This window comes from Monodon monoceros, unplaced genomic scaffold, assembly GCF_005190385.1.
Source record: "Monodon monoceros isolate NGI ecotype Baffin Bay Population unplaced genomic scaffold, NGI_Narwhal_1 Super_Scaffold_19, whole genome shotgun sequence".
Classification (NCBI taxonomy): Eukaryota; Metazoa; Chordata; class Mammalia; order Artiodactyla; family Monodontidae; genus Monodon; species Monodon monoceros.
In genome coordinates, this window is record NW_021703775.1 from 66,408,463 (window position 1) to 66,425,254 (window position 16,792).

Sequence of the window (16,792 nt, forward strand, 5' to 3'; positions counted from 1 at the left end):
ACTGAGCCTGCTCTCCAGAGCCAGTGAGCCACAACTCCTGAAGCCTGGGCGCCTAGAGCCCATGCTCTGCAACAAGAGAAGCCACCGCAATGAGAAGCCCACGCACCACAATGAAGAGTAGCACCCGCTCACCACAACTACAGAAAGCCCGTGCGCAGCAACAAAGACCCAACGCAGCCAAAGATAAATAAATTAAATAAATAAATTTATAAAAAAACTAACACACTGATAAAATAGATTTAATTAAAAATAAAAAATTTCTGCTCATCAAAAGATACTGTTAAGAATATGAAGAGTTGTGGAGAGACGTAGACGAGTTGAGTCCTGGTCTGCGGGGAGGCTGCCGGCTCCGTCGCAGACTACGGACCTCTCTGGGTCTCAGCTGCCAAAGATCCTGTCCGGTAGGTGAGTGGCTCACTTTGAGGGAAAGGCTTCTCGGATTGAGGCTTCTTCATGGCCGCTCAGATCGCGAGTGGTCAGGGCTGCCCTCTGTGCGGAGGATGGCGTCCAATGAGCGCAGTTTATTCGAAGAAGTACTAGCCTGACATGAGTGGCTGTCGAGTATTCATTGGGAGGCTAAATCCAGCGGCCCAGGAGAAGGATGTGAAAGATTCTTCAAGGGGTATGGACGAATATGAGATACTGATCCGAAAAGAGGCTTTGGTTTTGTGGAATTTGAGGATGCCAGGAATGCAGACGATGCCGTATATGAACTTGATGGAAAAGAACTCTGCAGTGAAAGGGTTACAGCTGAACACGCTAGGGCTCAGTCTCGAGGCGGAAGAGGTAGAGGACGCTACTCAGACCGTTTTAGTAGTCGCAGACCTCGAAATGATAGACGAAACGCTCCACCTGTAAGAACAGAAAATCGGCTTATAGTTGAGAATTTATCTTCAAGAGTCAGCTGGCAGCCTATCTGTGTCATTGGCCTTATGACGAGGAGTGCCTGTGGGTTATCCTAATCGTTGTCTTGGTCGCTCTTGGTTGGGCCTGGTTGACTTTGCCAGTCAGCTCCTACAGTGATCAACTGGCCACCTCTAGATCTGTGTTTGCCGGTCTAGACGTAATTGGTGCACTTCCTTGAAGTGCCAGGTTGCAGTGATCCCAGAGCGTTGATAACGTGATCTAATCCCTAAGTTGAGAGCTGTCTTCCTGTAACGCTTCCGAATAAGAGGTCCTGGTCAAAAAGAGTTCAAAGATACAAAATTAGGTGGTCGTTGGAATCCTGATCGCAGTAAAGTGGTCCTTGGTGACTGCACAAGAGTAGAACATGTCTGCATCCGCCAGTAGTCTGCTAATAGGGAGGGCTGTGCGATTAAAGGCTTCCATCGATTGGGTAGTGTCCTTCAAGTGGGTGGTGAAGAGCCAGTTGGGCATATGTCATGAAGGTTTCTCCGACCAATTAATGGTTTGCTGCTTGACTAGCCTAGGGAAATAATAATAAAGGATCTCAAAGATTTCATGAGACAAGCTGGGGAAGTAACCTTTGCGGACGCACACCGACCCAAATTAAATGAAGGGGTAGTTGAGTTTGCCTCTTATGGTGACTTAAAGAATGCTTTCTGGAAAAGAAATAAATGGGAGAAAAATCAAATTAACTGAAGGCAGCAAAAGGCACAGTAGGTCACGAAGCAGGTCTCATTCCCGGACCAGGAGTTCCTTGAGGTCTCGTAGCCGATCTTGTTCCCGGAGTCGCAAGTCTTAGAGCCGGTCCAGGAGCCGGAGCCGGAGCAAGTCCCGTTCTGTTAGTAGGTCTCCTGTGCCTGAGAAGAGCCAGAAACGTGGTTCTTCAAGTAGATCTATGTCTCCAGCATCTGTGGATCGCCAGAGGTCCAGGTCCAGGTCCCGGTCCCGGTCAAGGTCCAGATCAGCTGACAGTGGCAATTAAACTGTAAATAACTTGCCTTGGGGGCCTTTCTTTTAAAAAAAAAATTTTTCCCAAACCATGCTTGCTAAAAATTCTGGTAAGTATGTGCTTTTCTGTGGGGGTGGGAGTTGGAGGGGGGTTGGGTTGGGTTGGGCTGGGTATCTTTGTAGATGTGGACCACCAGAGGTTGTTGAAAACTAATTGTATTCAATGTTTTTGATAAGCCTTCTGCTCACATTTTTGTGAATGTCTGAAGTATACAGTTTGTGTATATTGACAGAACTCTTTTATAACTAAAGCAAATTTAATTTTTTTGTACTAGAAACATTTGAACGTTTTAGTTTCTGGTTATTCAAATATGTTGATACAGAATTAGTTTAATGCCTCACTTAAACTAATTAATAGCTTTGGACACTTAAAAGAGCTCTAAATTTGCTTGTACGTAAAGGCTTAATTTGAGTTTTCCTTGTTAGGGTCAAGGGTGTCCGTCCACCCACCCTTTAACAGCTGCCTGGCAAAGACGTTAAAGCAGCTGTTTGTTATTGATAATAAAAGATTATAAAACTGAAAAAAAAAAAAGAATATGAAAAGGCAAGCCATAGATTAGGAGAAAATATCTCTAATACATATTTCTGACAAATATATAAAGAACTTTTAAAACTCAGTAATAAATAGACCAACAACCAGATTAAAAATAGGCAAAATTTGAACAGACGCTTCACAAAAGAAAACACACCAATAAGCACATGAAATATGCTCATGATTAACCATCAGGAAATCAAAATGAAAAACACAATGCTGTATCACTTCATCCCCTACAGCACAGCTAAAATTAAAAAGACTGATAATACCGAGTGTTGGAGAGGATACGGAACAACTGGAACCCAGCATATTGCCGGTGGGAGTATAAACTGGTAGGACTTCGAAAAAGGTTGTCAGTTTCTTATAAAGTTAATCATACACATACTCCCAGGTATCTACCCACAGAATTGAAAACATATGTCTATTACAAAGCTTATATAAAAGTTCACACCAGCTCTATTCATAAAAATCCCCAAACTGGAAACAACCTAAATATAATATGCAGATGAATGGATTAGTACATTATAGTATATTCATATAATGAAATATTGCTCAGCAGTAAAAAAAGGAATGCCACAACAGATAACTCTAAAATAATTATGTTGAATATAAAAGACACAAAAGAGTACAATCTGTATTATTCCATTTATTAGAAGTATCTAGAAGAGGAAAAACTAAGACATGGTGATAGAAATCAGACAGCGTTGTCTTGGGGGTGAGGAGACTAACTGGAAAGGGGTAGAAGGTAACTTTGTCAAAACTCCATCAAAAGATACACATAGGGACTTCCCTGGTGGTCCAGTGGGTAAGACTCTGCATTCCCAATGCAGGAGCCCGAGTTCGATTCCTTGTTGGGGAACTAAATCCCACATGCATGCTGCAACTAAGAGTCCGCATACCACAACTGTGAACCCACCTGCTGCAACTAAAAAACAAAGATCCCGCATGCCGCAGTGAAGATCCCGCATGCTGCAACTAAGACCCAGTGCAGCCATAAATAAATAAATAAATAATTGTTTTAAAAAAGATACACTTAAATCTGTCCACTTCATTGTATGTAAATTATAAGTGTATGTAAATTACACGGCAATAAATATCTTTAAAAGATATATGCAAAACCCTTGCCTTCAAAGGACTCACAGGTCCATTAAGGAAATGAGATGTATACAAAGACGTGAAAAAAATCAAAGAATAATACAAAAGAGATTTCAAAGCAGTATATGACCAACAGTCAACCAAAACTGGAAAGAGGGGAACGAGCTGCCTGCAAGTTAGCATGGATGGGAAAACCACAAGGAAGAATATGGAAGAAAGGGTAGACCTGCAGGAGCAGAAAGACAGCAGGAGGAGAGCAGTGGGCACAGGCACCGTGGGACAAAGCAGAAGCTAAACCCAACGGTCTTTCACATGTCCACCCACTGACTGACCCTTCATATCAAGCCCATCAGTAGGGAGGAGTACAGTCTTGTTTTACACGAAGAAGTTCAGGAAGGTTAATAGCCCTGCCCAAGGCCACAGAGCTTATAGATTAGAACTTGTGATAGGAACTGGGGCACACATGACCCTGAAGCCTGTGCTCACCCAGCAGAGGGTAATTTACTTGTGAGGACAGAATTTGCTGAACAGCCACGAGCAAGAAGTACATGTCATAGGAAGAGCCCTGGCCAGAAGGTGTCCTTTCTGAATTCACATGCTTAGAATTTTGCTCTGCAGGAGGGAATAAACAGCTGACTCCACTCAAAGGGCTCTAGCGCTGTTCATAAACCGTGAGAGTGTTTATGTCCTGGGCAGAGCTCTCCAAGTGAATTATAGCCTTTTACGCACTGTGTACATACAATATTTTCAGCAGGGGGTGTAAGGAATGCTGAAGCTGACCTTTCTCTCTTTCTGTCCTGTCTCTCCACCTTCTCCACCAAACTCTGGTCTGTACTGCAGGACAGTTCTCTGGTTGTGCTTATCCATTACCTGGCCTTCTGACACAGCTCAGGGAAGTTACTCAGGTCAATTTAAGAAGGAGGTTTTAAACTATTTCTTCTTCCTAGCATGAGCTGCTGGCTTTCTCTTTTATTACATTTAAAATGGATCCATCTTCACTACAGTAGAAAGCAGACTTTTTTAACATTACTTCGGATGTTTTCTTTAGGCTGGTAAAGTAAAGCAAATGTCTCTTGCAACTCTGAACCAATCTGTTAAGATAAACAGGCTTCACTTACGATATTCCTATACTGAAATCATAGGCTTGCGGTCTGCAACTCCTTAAAGACTCAATTCATACATTCTAAAATGTCTACTTGAGAAGCGCGCGTGTGCGTATATGGATGCACAGACGGACACACACACACACACACACCGAGATAGCTTTGCTATGGAAACCACAAAAACACATCTGGTTCAGACTCCACAGCACATACCACAAATAACAGCCCATCTTCTAAGGGCAGATCCTATGTATACACAGGGAAAGCCCGGAGAATTAAACAACTGCAATCCCTCAAATGTAAAACTTACATCATAATCCCCCTTTTCAAGTTTATTTCAAGATAAGTCAGTCTTACTCATTGTTATTAGTTACATTTGCATATGTTTGTTATTTTCCTTAAATAGAATTTCAGACTTGGGCATCACAGACAAAAAGGAATACAGGGAAGACGGGCACACTAAAGGTTCAGGTAACAACAGCTCTGGATTCCACATGTGAATCTGGGGAGGTCTGGATTTCTAGAGAAAGCTACTCTGTCATTATTTAAAATAGCCCCAACCCTGCTATGAGTGAAGGCCTTGTACTACAGAAAGTATAGATGTCAGTGGGTACCTGGGGATGGAAATAGGACCCAGGGAGGGGAAGGAAAGAGCAAGAAGTCTTACCAATCAAGAGCATTCTAGGTCTGAAAGGCCAGGTTTTACTAGTAGGTACTTTAAAACCGTCACACGTTTGATATGATAAAGGCTTTGATCTCTCCTGTTGGGCTATAAATTCCATGAAGACATGGACAATTTCTAATTTATCATTGTATCCCCAGCAAGGGGCACATTGCCTGGATCATGGTAGATGCTCAGTAAATACTGGATGAGCAATAAAGAGGATGCTGAATTGATATTCTTCATTTCTGTGATTCTTTGGATCTGATCATCCTTCAGCTGGGATCACAGGTGAGAGCACAAGGCTGTACGGAGTGATAAAGTAATAACCACCTGCCACTCTTATGATTTAGTTTTGGAAACTATGGTGTTGATCCACTGTTGCTGCAATCTAGGAAGGCCATGGTTCATGAAGACTGGTGTTCCAGATACTAAAGTCTTACCTATAAAAAACTCTCTGCATTTACACTTACGTATTCCATATGACTGGTGAAAGCTTTCTACAGAGAGATTCATGTGCAATAGTTGTATCTCTAAATTCCAAGCTCCAGCTAACTTCAACCTTTATCAAATTCCCAACTTACTTCCATAAGGATTTTAACAGTCCTAAGCTATTTGTGTAGCCATTTATTCAATCAAAGAAGACATAGGCCCTACTTTGGGTAATGGCTGCAGAGATGCAATGGGATATATAATTCACTCTGTTCCTTCAAAGACGTTATAGTTCCATATGAAAAACTAGGTACTGGATCCATGTGTTGACTACTAGGCAAAAATTCTATTTGTTTACGGTCAGCTGAAGTTTTCCATTAAAAAAAAAATGAAAGTAGCTGCCAATATTTTCTTCATCGACACCAGTTATTCCTTAACTCCAATTTCTACCTAGTACTTATTCTCTAATCTAAATAGAAAGGTAGAGGGACTTCCCCGGTGGTCCATTGGTGAAGAATCCACCTTACAATGCAGGGGACACGGGTTGGATCCCTGGTCAGGGAGCTAACATCCCACATGCCGTGGGGCAGCTAAACCTGTGTGCCACAACTACTGAACTCGCGCTTCTCAGCTAGAGAGCTTGCGTGCCACAAACTACAGAGCCCAAGTGCTCTGGAACCTGCTTGCCACAGCTACAGAGGCCACATGCCCTGGAGCCTGCGTGCCACAACTAGAGAAGAGAAAACCCTCGTGCCACAACTCTAGAGAAGCCCACGCACCACAACGAAGAGCCTGTGCGCCGCAACTAAAACCCAACGCAGCCAAAAATAAATAAATCTTAAAAAAAGAAATAAAATAAATAGAAAGGTAGATTTCAGAAAAATCATATAACCCATTTAAAAAGAAAAAAAGGCAATCTACCTGAGGAGGCTAGATGAGGAGTTGGCTAACTTTTTCTATGAAGGGCCAAATAGCAAGTATTTTTTGCTTTCCAGGCTACACGTGGTCTGTTTCAACTACTCATTCTGCTATGGTTGCACGAAAGCAGCCATAGAAAATAAGTTTAAAAATGGGTGTGGTTGTTTCAATAAAACTTTATTTACAAAAACAGGCACAGGGCAGGATTTAGCCTCCAGGCAGTAGCTTGCCCAACTCCTGGACTAGATAAACAAAATGTTTCTATTTGCAAGAAATAACAATTGATTCACTTACTTTGCTCTTTTGGCCATTTCATTTCCATCCCATCTGGGGCTGTATGGATAATTTTTCTGGGCCTGGGAATAAAGCTGTCCACTGTTGGTAAAGTGATAGACGGACTGGAATGTGAGAGTCGGCTGGTCTCGAGGAAAAAACAGGGGCAGGTCAACTGCAAAGACAGAAGAAAGGAAAAGAAAGTTAGGGCTTAAATGCCTTTTAATACACTTTTTGGGCTAAACCTGAACGTTGGGTACAAGACTATTTGAACCACAAGTACTGGTTGAGGCTTAGGTAAAAGGTATGCAGAGAGAGACCAAGAAATACAAGGTGCCTTCCCTGTCTTCATGGAGTTTACAATCTAGGAGGAGAGGCAAATCACCCATAAATAAAAATTCAACCAATATGAGGCCTGATGTGCAGGTGCTGAAGGAAGACTAGGAAATGGTTACAGAAGCTGGCCACCCCCAGCCACCTGACCTGCTGTGGCACTTACCTTGTCCACTGTTCCATAGAGGAGCTAGTTGTATATGTGCTTTAAGTCTCCATTATATCAGAAACTCCTCAAAGGTTAGGCACTGTCTTCCTCATCTAGAATTCGATGGAGGAAGTGGGATGGAGACCATCTTTAAAGAATGGATTTGGAAAGGGGATCAAGAGGGCAAGTGATAATCTTTCTTTTTTATAGGATACAGCAACTGGGCCACCAGAAAGAAGAAAAACGTTATCACTTACTTCCAATCAAGCAGTGAATTTTGGTACTCAGCAGTTTTACATTTTTCTATATGTGTTACCATATATATCTCCTAAACCAGTAGGAGCTCCTTAATGGAATGCAACAGGGACTACATATGTCTACTGCTGTAGTATAGACTGATTCTAATATTTGCTGTTAACAAGTATTATGTGCTTCATTTGTTCATTTTGGGATCCTTTAACTCAATTTTTAAAAATAAAATGACTTCCTTTAGTTGCGGCATGCGGGATCTTCAGTTGTGGCGTGCATGCGGGATCTAGTTCCCCAACCAGGGATCGAACCCGGGCACCCTGAATTGGGAGCGTGGAGTCTTAACCACTGGACCACCAGGGATCCTGCATGCTGCAACTAAAGATCCTACACGTAGCAATGAAGGTCCCGTGTGCTGCAACTAAGACCTGGCGCAGCCAAATAAATAAATAAATAATTTTAAAAAATGACTTCCTGCTTTCAGTTGAGGCAAACCATAATTAAAAATGCAGACTGTTTCAATGGCACATTCCTCAAGGCATATTAATATGTATTTCTGTAAATGTTACCTACTTGAAGGACACAGAACAGGCACGTTAGTTAATTTACAAAAAATAATAAGAAAAATGTGTATAGACTTTTATAGCTTTGCAGAGTACCTTTATATACTTTATCTGATTTGATACTTATAACTCCTTGAAGCAGACATTATTTTTACCAGCTGCATTTAACAGATGAACAGACTCCGAGAGGTTTATTAATTTGCTCAGGCCATAGCTACGCAGACAAAGGACTCAAGTCTAGTCCTATGATTTAAATCCTAAGCTCCTTCTACTGGTCACATTGCCACCTGCTCTTGGGTTTACTGGTATCACCTGCTCACAACATACTCACTACGTCAAAATTACAATTTTAGTAAGCTAAAGTCTCCACTGTGAAGGATGTACCGGCTTCAACTTTTCGGCTCCATGAGGCAAATACATGACAGAAAAATACATACTAGATAGTTACACATGTATCACCATGTCAGTTAGGGTGACATTTGACTTGGATTAGGCCCACTAAGTACCCAAAATGATTTCTTGAAGGAAGTTAGGCTTGCAGCAAACTTAAAAAACTGTCCAGTTGGTAAGGCCTCTTAGACGTCTAAGTATATCTGACTCTGACTCAGTGCTGCAGGGGGTTTCTGACAAATGAATCACACCACGACCAAAGAAAAGTGGCAAGATTTTGAATGTCCACTCTTTAATCACATTTTCCAAGTGCCTCAATGCAGTTTCAATACATGTCTATTTGTGCCAAAGCAAAGATTTGGTAACATATAGGAATAATACAAAACATGAAAAACAGAGCAATTCAAATGATAAGTCATTGCACTCAGAAAACCCTTTGGAATCCCTTCGTCTTACAGAGCTTCATCTGTAATGTCTTCGGTCTTTTTGGGTGTTTTTTGTTTTTTCTTTTTTTTTTTTTACATCTTCTTGGCTGCACCATGTGGCATGTGGGATCTTACTTCCCCGACCAGGGATCGAACCTGCACCCCTTGGAATGGAAGTGTGGAGTCTTAGCCACTGGACCACCAGGGAAGTCCTGTCTTCAGTCACTTTGAATAAATATCGTTTTCTAAAACTGTTTATCTCTTTTCTGATCACTCATTTCATTTCCTCTCATTAATTTTAGAAAAATGCCTATTCACATATTCTTTCCTTTGATTTCAACTATGTTTATAGTGTATATAAGTTTCCACACATTAAAATGAGATTCAGATGAACCCCCAAAGCAATAGCAATAGCACTGGTGAAAAGTGTTTAACATGCAAGCTTCCCTTCAAAACAGCAATAATTTCAAATAATAAAATTCAATGGCAATAATATACAAATTCAAAGTAAGAACAGTCACCACTCAGTATCCCAGTAATACAGATAATACCATAGGCTTCATGATTCTCAAGCTACCAGCTTTTTGGAGCTTTGAAATGCATTACATTTTTTGTTCCTGTTATTTTGTTTTCTAGAAAATGAGTTGCTGGAAGCTTTTTTGAAGTCAATATTAAAATCCAAACACAGTGGCTACAGGGGGCACAGTGGCTGTAGGGGTGGCAGGACTGGTCAGAGTCCCTCAAAGGTAAAATCGGTAATCCACATATTAATTCACATATGAGAAAATAAAATTAGAAAAATATAAATACCTTGCTCAGCTTAACTAGGGTATATCCTGCCTGGACCAGTCAGCAGTCACTAAAAGGATGGCTTCTTTAAAAATGTTCCATGCATAAGAAGGAGTGAGTAAATAAACGATTTATGAGAAATACTTTGCATTTTTCTTAGAAGAATGATTTGAATGGTACAAATTAGTCAAAATTTTTAAAAAACTAAAACTTGTTTTCCTTATCCCCGAAGGTTTCTGACACTTCAGATTTTGCCTATAGGCTAAGTCATGATCTTCTGCTGCATACTAAAATAATGACTGGTGGGCCTTCAAACAGCTAACTCGCTTTATGGAACTCCCAAGGTTCTAAGCAGTTTGGGCTCATCATCTCAGCCATGTCAAATCTGAACATTTTAACATTTGCTTCCTTAGAACCCAACCTGTCTACTAGCTCGGGTTTGCTTCCCAGAGTAGAACCGTTCAATTTGGTTCAGTTACTCACTGTCAGTATAATGCTCACAACTGCTTCCTATTTCCTTCCTTCTGTACACAGAGACTGAATCTTGGTCGGCTCTCGAGTCACAGGGGGCATGGTCCCCACTTGTTCAGTATAATTTCAATAACCGTTTCTGAAGCATTACTTTCTTCAAGAACTTGTTGAAACAAGTCACATCCAAACACTGCTAATTCTGCTCAACCTGGGCATTTCACAGGAGTCACTCACAGGGCTCTGACACCCTGGCAGAAGGCAGGAATAATTAAGCTCTGCACCAGCTTGCCTCATACTGGACAGTGGCTGCAGTAACAGGTTCCACTGGTCACAGTCCCAGAGCTGGTGGTGCTGTCCAAGCAACCACCCTCCGTGCAGCTTTGAGAGGGAGCTGAACGCACTGATAAACTCTGCTGCCTCTCTCTAAACCATGCTGAAGTTCCGACAGTTTTACCTTCTCTAGTAAATAAGCGTAACTGCCCCTATGTGCTCATCCTTGCACCAGAAGAAGACTTCATTAGATTTATCTAAGTTCATAAGACTCTCTAAAAACTGCTCACTTCCCCGAAAACCTCAACAATGGAAAAGTGACACTGAACAGCCAAAAGAAATGCCACACTATGTATCTGATCCACAGGACAGATGCCAGGTACTCACTCAACATTTCAGGCATAGTTCTAAAAAGTTGGATCATATGGTTTTTCCAGAAAAAAAAAAAAAATCTAATGATGGCAAGATTAGGGCAAGGGACATTAACAGCAAGTAGTGATAATTAGCAGTCTGGCATAAAGCAAGGAGAGAGAACACGAAATAAAAGCAGACTTAGGAAATCAAAAAGCAGCCGAGTCTGGGGTGATTCAGCGTAGGAGCAAAAAGCTCCACCATCCCTCAAGCTATAACCATACGTAGTGACGTTCACTCCCAATCTTGGTAATATGGCCAACACTCTTGGTTGCCTACCCAACAGCCATTCTCCATCCTTCTTTTTTACGGGCAGAGCCCTCCTCCCACCCCATAGTCGGAGAGTGCTGGGTATTCACTCCCTCAGACTTCCCATAAAACCAAGGTATAGAAATGTGACTCAGTCCTGCCAATGGGACCTGAGGGGAAGTTGGCCAGGGGTCTTCTGAGAAATATTTTCCTCTCTAATTAAAGACACATGTACGGAGAAGCCCCCATTTCATTCTTGCCTAGATCTTATCGTGTGAGATCTTGGGACTTGGAGCTGTGCACCCATCTCATGACCATGAGCTTTTGGAAAGTCAACCTGACATCACTGAGCTGAGAATTCATCATCCTCTGGTACTGCCCAGCTCTGGATTTCTTGTTATGTGAGACGATTACAAGCCCTAACTATTTAAACCTATTTAATCAGGTCTTCTCAGACCTGCAGTCAAAGGCAACTAAAGGAAATGTTATTTCTTGCAGCTTCTGTTCAAGGAGGCAGGATAATTGTATAATCTATTTCAGAAACATTTCCACCAAGCATGGTTAAAAACATTCAAGGCGCATAAATAGGAAAGTTTTAGTTGTCTGGAAAATTCAGTTATGTGGGACAGTTCAATCCTTGAAAATGCCAAACAAACGAGGGGTTAACCATAATTGCTTCCCTGGGAGTCACATCATCAAATATTTTCGTCATTATTCACAAGTCAGCCATTACTTCATTTCTCCAGACCTTCCAAACTCTATATTCTTGTGTTCTTGGGTTAGCAGGGAAGATGCTCACGGGGTCACTCTGTGGTGGTGATGGTCCCATTGCCACTTCCAGTCCTCTCAGGCCCCTCTGGTTCCTCGAAGCCTCATTAGGAGATAGTTTTAACCCTGCGTTGAATGGCTGTAAACTTCCCTTCCAAAGATGATTCCCACTGAGGTCAATTCTTCCTAAAGGTAGTTTGTACACGTCTCATTCCCAGGCTGCCCCCACAGTGGGCACACAACCAATTAGGGAAGCTGCCGCTTATTTACTGACCACCCCTGATCTTACTAAGCACACGCTAAACCTCTGAGACACACAGATTCTAACCACTAGGAAGTTAAATACCATACACTGCCTACAAGAAATATAAAAGTCAAGTTTTCCAATTCAGAAGTGTCCCTACTCAAGGCATTAAAAATCAAATGGTGTCTCCTTTTACGATCACTGCCTTACATTTAAGTGACCAAGGAGACTAAATATTAACCACATTTTATTAAACTGGTTTCAATTTTTCACTATCTTTTAGTGATTTGATCATGTAAACAGATTACCTTTGGGGTTTTACTAGTATTACCAAACTAAAGCCTGAAGTTTCTTGAATTTTGCTGTAAACGCTAAAAATCCTAATATGGGAGGTGACAGCACGGTATGATGGAAAAAGGTACCTACAGCTTTTGGAGTCAGATAAAAATGGGTTTAATTCCTAGCCTCATTCATTTATTAGCGGTGAGACCATAGGCAAAATATTTCATCTCTTTGAATCTTGATTTTCTCATCTGCAAAATGAGGGTAATAATTCTTATAGCATTGTTGAAAGAACTGAACAAAAAAAGAGCAGGTACTAAATAAACATTCCTTCTCTCCCCCTACTCATCCTTTTCCTTAGTTTGTACTTTTTTTTTAAAATCTGGCTTTATACACTCTTCCATATATGTGAAATTTCTAACTACAGCATAAATTTTCAGTGTTTAATTTTAACTATTTTGATGGATATCTTTCTAAACTTTGTACAGACTTTCACATCTCAGTAAATACAACATACTGAAAATAATTTAGCCTTTTCTCGATGACAGAGAACACACGAAAAGACCATTAGACACAAGAGTCTCAAGTGTTAAGAAGACTTCGCTTGCTCTTTCACAAATACTTCCTACCAGACCCCCCCAAACCATCCTCTGTTAAAGAGTCGATGTGCCTTTAGTGTGGTACCGAGGTCCCCAGGGCTACTGGGATGTGCATGCTGCTTGACTCCGACCACGAACTTTCTCTATTTATTTCTGTTGCCTTTTCCTAGCCAGCTCTCTTTCCTTTGCCACTTCTCACCAAGGCCAACTCGGTCTCAATATGGTCTCTCTTTCTTGCCTCTTCTCTTTGCCTTTTGTCTACTTCATCCCACATGTATCTCAGCTTCTGAAGAGTCAGGTATGGCTGACTATCCATCCCTAGGACCAGGACCCGGCGTGGATCAGGGGCTGCACGATATGAAGTGATGCTGTGTGAGCTCGGGGTCGCTTTCCTCAGGCACTGTTCTGAGTTCAGAGACTGTCTCCTCCTCTTCCTTCTCTTGCTGTTGTTTGTTTCCTTCCGAGTTTACAGCTGCCCCAGACAGGTGAAGTTATAGGAAATCTGGCCTCTGCTTACATTGTGTTTAGCATTTGCTTTTGAGGTACTTTCTATCAATAGATACAAATTAATCATTTCAACACCCAATGAGCCAATCAAATAAAACTGTAAGAAGAATCTCAAGATGAAAGGGATGCCATAGCATTGGCCCAGGAAGAGCCAGGTTCTCGCACCTGCCCGCACAAACGAACCCAGGCTGAATTAGCCTTCTCCCGCCACGAGCTCAGAGGTTCTCAACTGGACGTGAGCATCGGCATCACCCTGGAATTAACGTTGCAGATGCCTGGGCCCCACCTCAGACCTCTGGTTCCTGAAAATGCACCTTAAGTGACTCTGATATGCCTCGCCAGGTAGGAATCACTGCAAAGACTGAGCACTCCTAAGGATCGGGGCCATGAATTAGCACTTAGCACACAGCATGACACATTGCTAAATGCTTGTTGAACTAAAGGAAAGGAGCATTTAAGGGAAATGCAAAATTAAAGCCTCAAGGAGATTCCACCTCATACCCATTAGATTGGCAAAGATTTTAAATCCCAACAATCCTCAACTGTTGTCAAGGAAGTGGAACACTGGGATTTCTCATCACTGATGATGCAAATGTCAATTTCTATAAGCTCTTGTACAGTAGTAAAAGCGAAGATGTACATACTTCATAACTCAGCATTCCTACTCCTAAAATACTGCCGCGTGTGCATAAGAAGGCAGTTAGGAGAAGGTTTGCTGTAGCAATGTTTGTGATAACAAAAATTGGAAACATCTTCAAATGTCCATCAACTGGAGACTGTGGTACATTCCTCAATGGAATACCTTATAGCTGTTTAAACAAATGAGCTAGGGCTACATGTATCAACATAGATAAATCTCAAGAACATAATGTTCAGTGAATAAAGCAATTTATAGATGAACATTGTTAAGTATATACTTACAAAGTCCAAAAACATGCATACATTATTACACACTGTTTATGAATGTCTATGTGGTAAAAAGCATAAAAATGTACACAGGAATGGTAAACATCAAATTAAGGATAGTAGTTCCCTCTGGGGGTAATGGGGAAGGAGAGAGGGACAGGAATGCATCAGGGAGGGGTACTCAGGGAGCTGCAACCAATTTGATAATGTGCTCTTTCTTTAAAAACAAAACAAAACAAAATCAGAAGCACTTATAGCAAAATACTGAGATTTGGCTGAGGTGGATACACAGTATTTGTTTTTGTACTTTTTATATACTTGAGTAGGCTTTAAATATTTATAATTTTTAAAAGTTTTTCAAAAAGCAAAGACACATGTTCATAGCAGCAGAAAACAGTCAACATGATTGCATTTACATAAAGTTCGAAAACAGGAAAAACTCATGATATATTGTTTACGGACATATGTTAGGTGATAGAACTATTAAGAAAATCAAGGGCACAGTTGACATAAAATTGAGGGTAGTGGTTACTTCTGAGAAGGACACGCTTAGGGCTTCTAGGATACTGGTGTTATGTTCCATTTCTGAAGTCAGTGGTGTTTTTTTTTTTAAGATTTAATTTTATTTCTTTTTGGCTGCATTGGGTCTTCGTTGCTGCGCGCGGGCTTTCTCTAGTTGCGGCGAGTGGGGGCTACTCTTTGTTGCGGTGCGCGGGCTTCTTATTGTGGTGGCTTCTCTTGTTGCAGAGCACAGGCTCTAGGCACTCGGGCTCTAGAGCGCAGGCTCAGTAGTTGTGGCTCAAGGGCTTAGTTGCTGCGTGGCATGTGGGATCTTCCCGGACCAGGGATCGAACCCATGTCCCCTGCATTGGCAGGCGGCTTCTTAACCACTGCATCACCAGGGAAGTCCTGGTGGTGTTTTATTAGTCTCTAAAGTACATAGGTGTGTTTTAGATGTTCCATATATATATATATATATATATATATATATATATATTCAAATAAATACTATTTTTTAAAATGAGAGCATTTATAAAACTAAGAGGGTCAGGAAAGCTGAATGGTCTTCATGGGAAAAAGACCACCACAGTTGTAAAGAAAAATAAAAAGCACAGAAGAAAACTGCATAAAAACTGGACTACAGCTTATACAGGCACTAAGAAGATGTACATTCTCTCATGAGAACACTGTCAGGTTGGCAAAATCAGCAGGTCACCTGGGTCCCTTCTTTTCTCCCAAATTTACTGAGTGGAAGGTAGGGTGCCAGGGAGAGCGAAGGCGTCCATGCCCTGAGCATGGGTGGGAACAGGAGGCCCGAGAAAGGGGGAGAAGCTCCCACAGTGAAGCACATCGGACAACGGCTGAGGCGTGAACAAGGTGTCCATGCAGAGGAAGGGGGACCCTGCTTGAGGTGGAAGCTCTGCAGACGACATGCACTTTGAGTCGGTTCTAGAAGGTTAAAAGCTGAATCAGAATGGGAGTCTGGGGGATACTCTGTAGGGAGGAATGAAGTCGATAAAGCTTCGATACTGTGTAGACATAACAATTTTCCTTTTTTATTTGGCTCTTTTGGTATTGTATATATTCAATTTAGAAAAGCTATAACCTGCCCTCTTTTATCAATCATGCTTTCTTTTCCACCACTGCCCTCACCTTGGTACATGCGGAGAGCAACAGGTGATGCAAAGATGAAGGGAGCTGACGCTGGCCTTGGAAGCTCATGGCCAAGCTGCTCTCCCTTCCTGGAGGGCCCTCCTCCCTTTTCTGGGTTTATCTGGGTTTCTTCTCATCAAGACTCAACTTGTAGGAAATGCCTCTGTCCTAGAACTCTGCATGCGTCCAGCTCATACTCCTGAACAAGGCCCCCTCGGGGCTGTCCTCACCAGGAGAAAAGGAGAAAACCAGTGGCTGAGGCCAGGACCGAGGGGTCCCCAGCATGAGAAACCTTCCCTACCCCAGTGCTTCTCTGTCTGCTTTCCCTGGTTCGTCCATTCCCTCATCCATCACACGTTTTGTGAGCACATCCCATGTTGCAGGCCCCATGCTACACCTGAGGACCCATGCTTCCTGGAAATGGATGGTAGGTTACACTTCGTGCTTCCTGCCATGTCACCTGGTTTCCGTGTCCCCTGTGGTTGCATCTCCTTTGGATCCTGTGGATACTGGTATTTCCTCAGTCCTGGCTTCTTGTTCAGTCCCTTCAACCTGCTCTTGCTTCTGTGACCTTCTTCCAGGACACCTCTCTTGCCTGCTCTGT

At 42.0% G+C, this 16,792-nt stretch overlaps 1 protein-coding gene and 1 pseudogene across 7 annotated transcripts in view; one reads left to right on the top strand and one right to left on the bottom strand.

Annotated features, from left to right (window-relative positions):
• Window positions 1–16,792, bottom strand: part of BABAM2 (BRISC and BRCA1 A complex member 2) — a 475,326-nt gene that overhangs the window by 34,646 nt on the left and 423,888 nt on the right. For all 7 annotated transcript variants that reach the window (XM_029231734.1, XM_029231733.1, XM_029231732.1 and 4 more), the window contains one exon: window positions 6,953–7,106. In XM_029231734.1, coding sequence (XP_029087567.1) covers window positions 6,953–7,106 — 154 coding nt within the window. The remainder of the gene's footprint in view (window positions 1–6,952; window positions 7,107–16,792) is intronic.
• On the top strand, window positions 230–1,905 carry LOC114900545 (annotated as a pseudogene).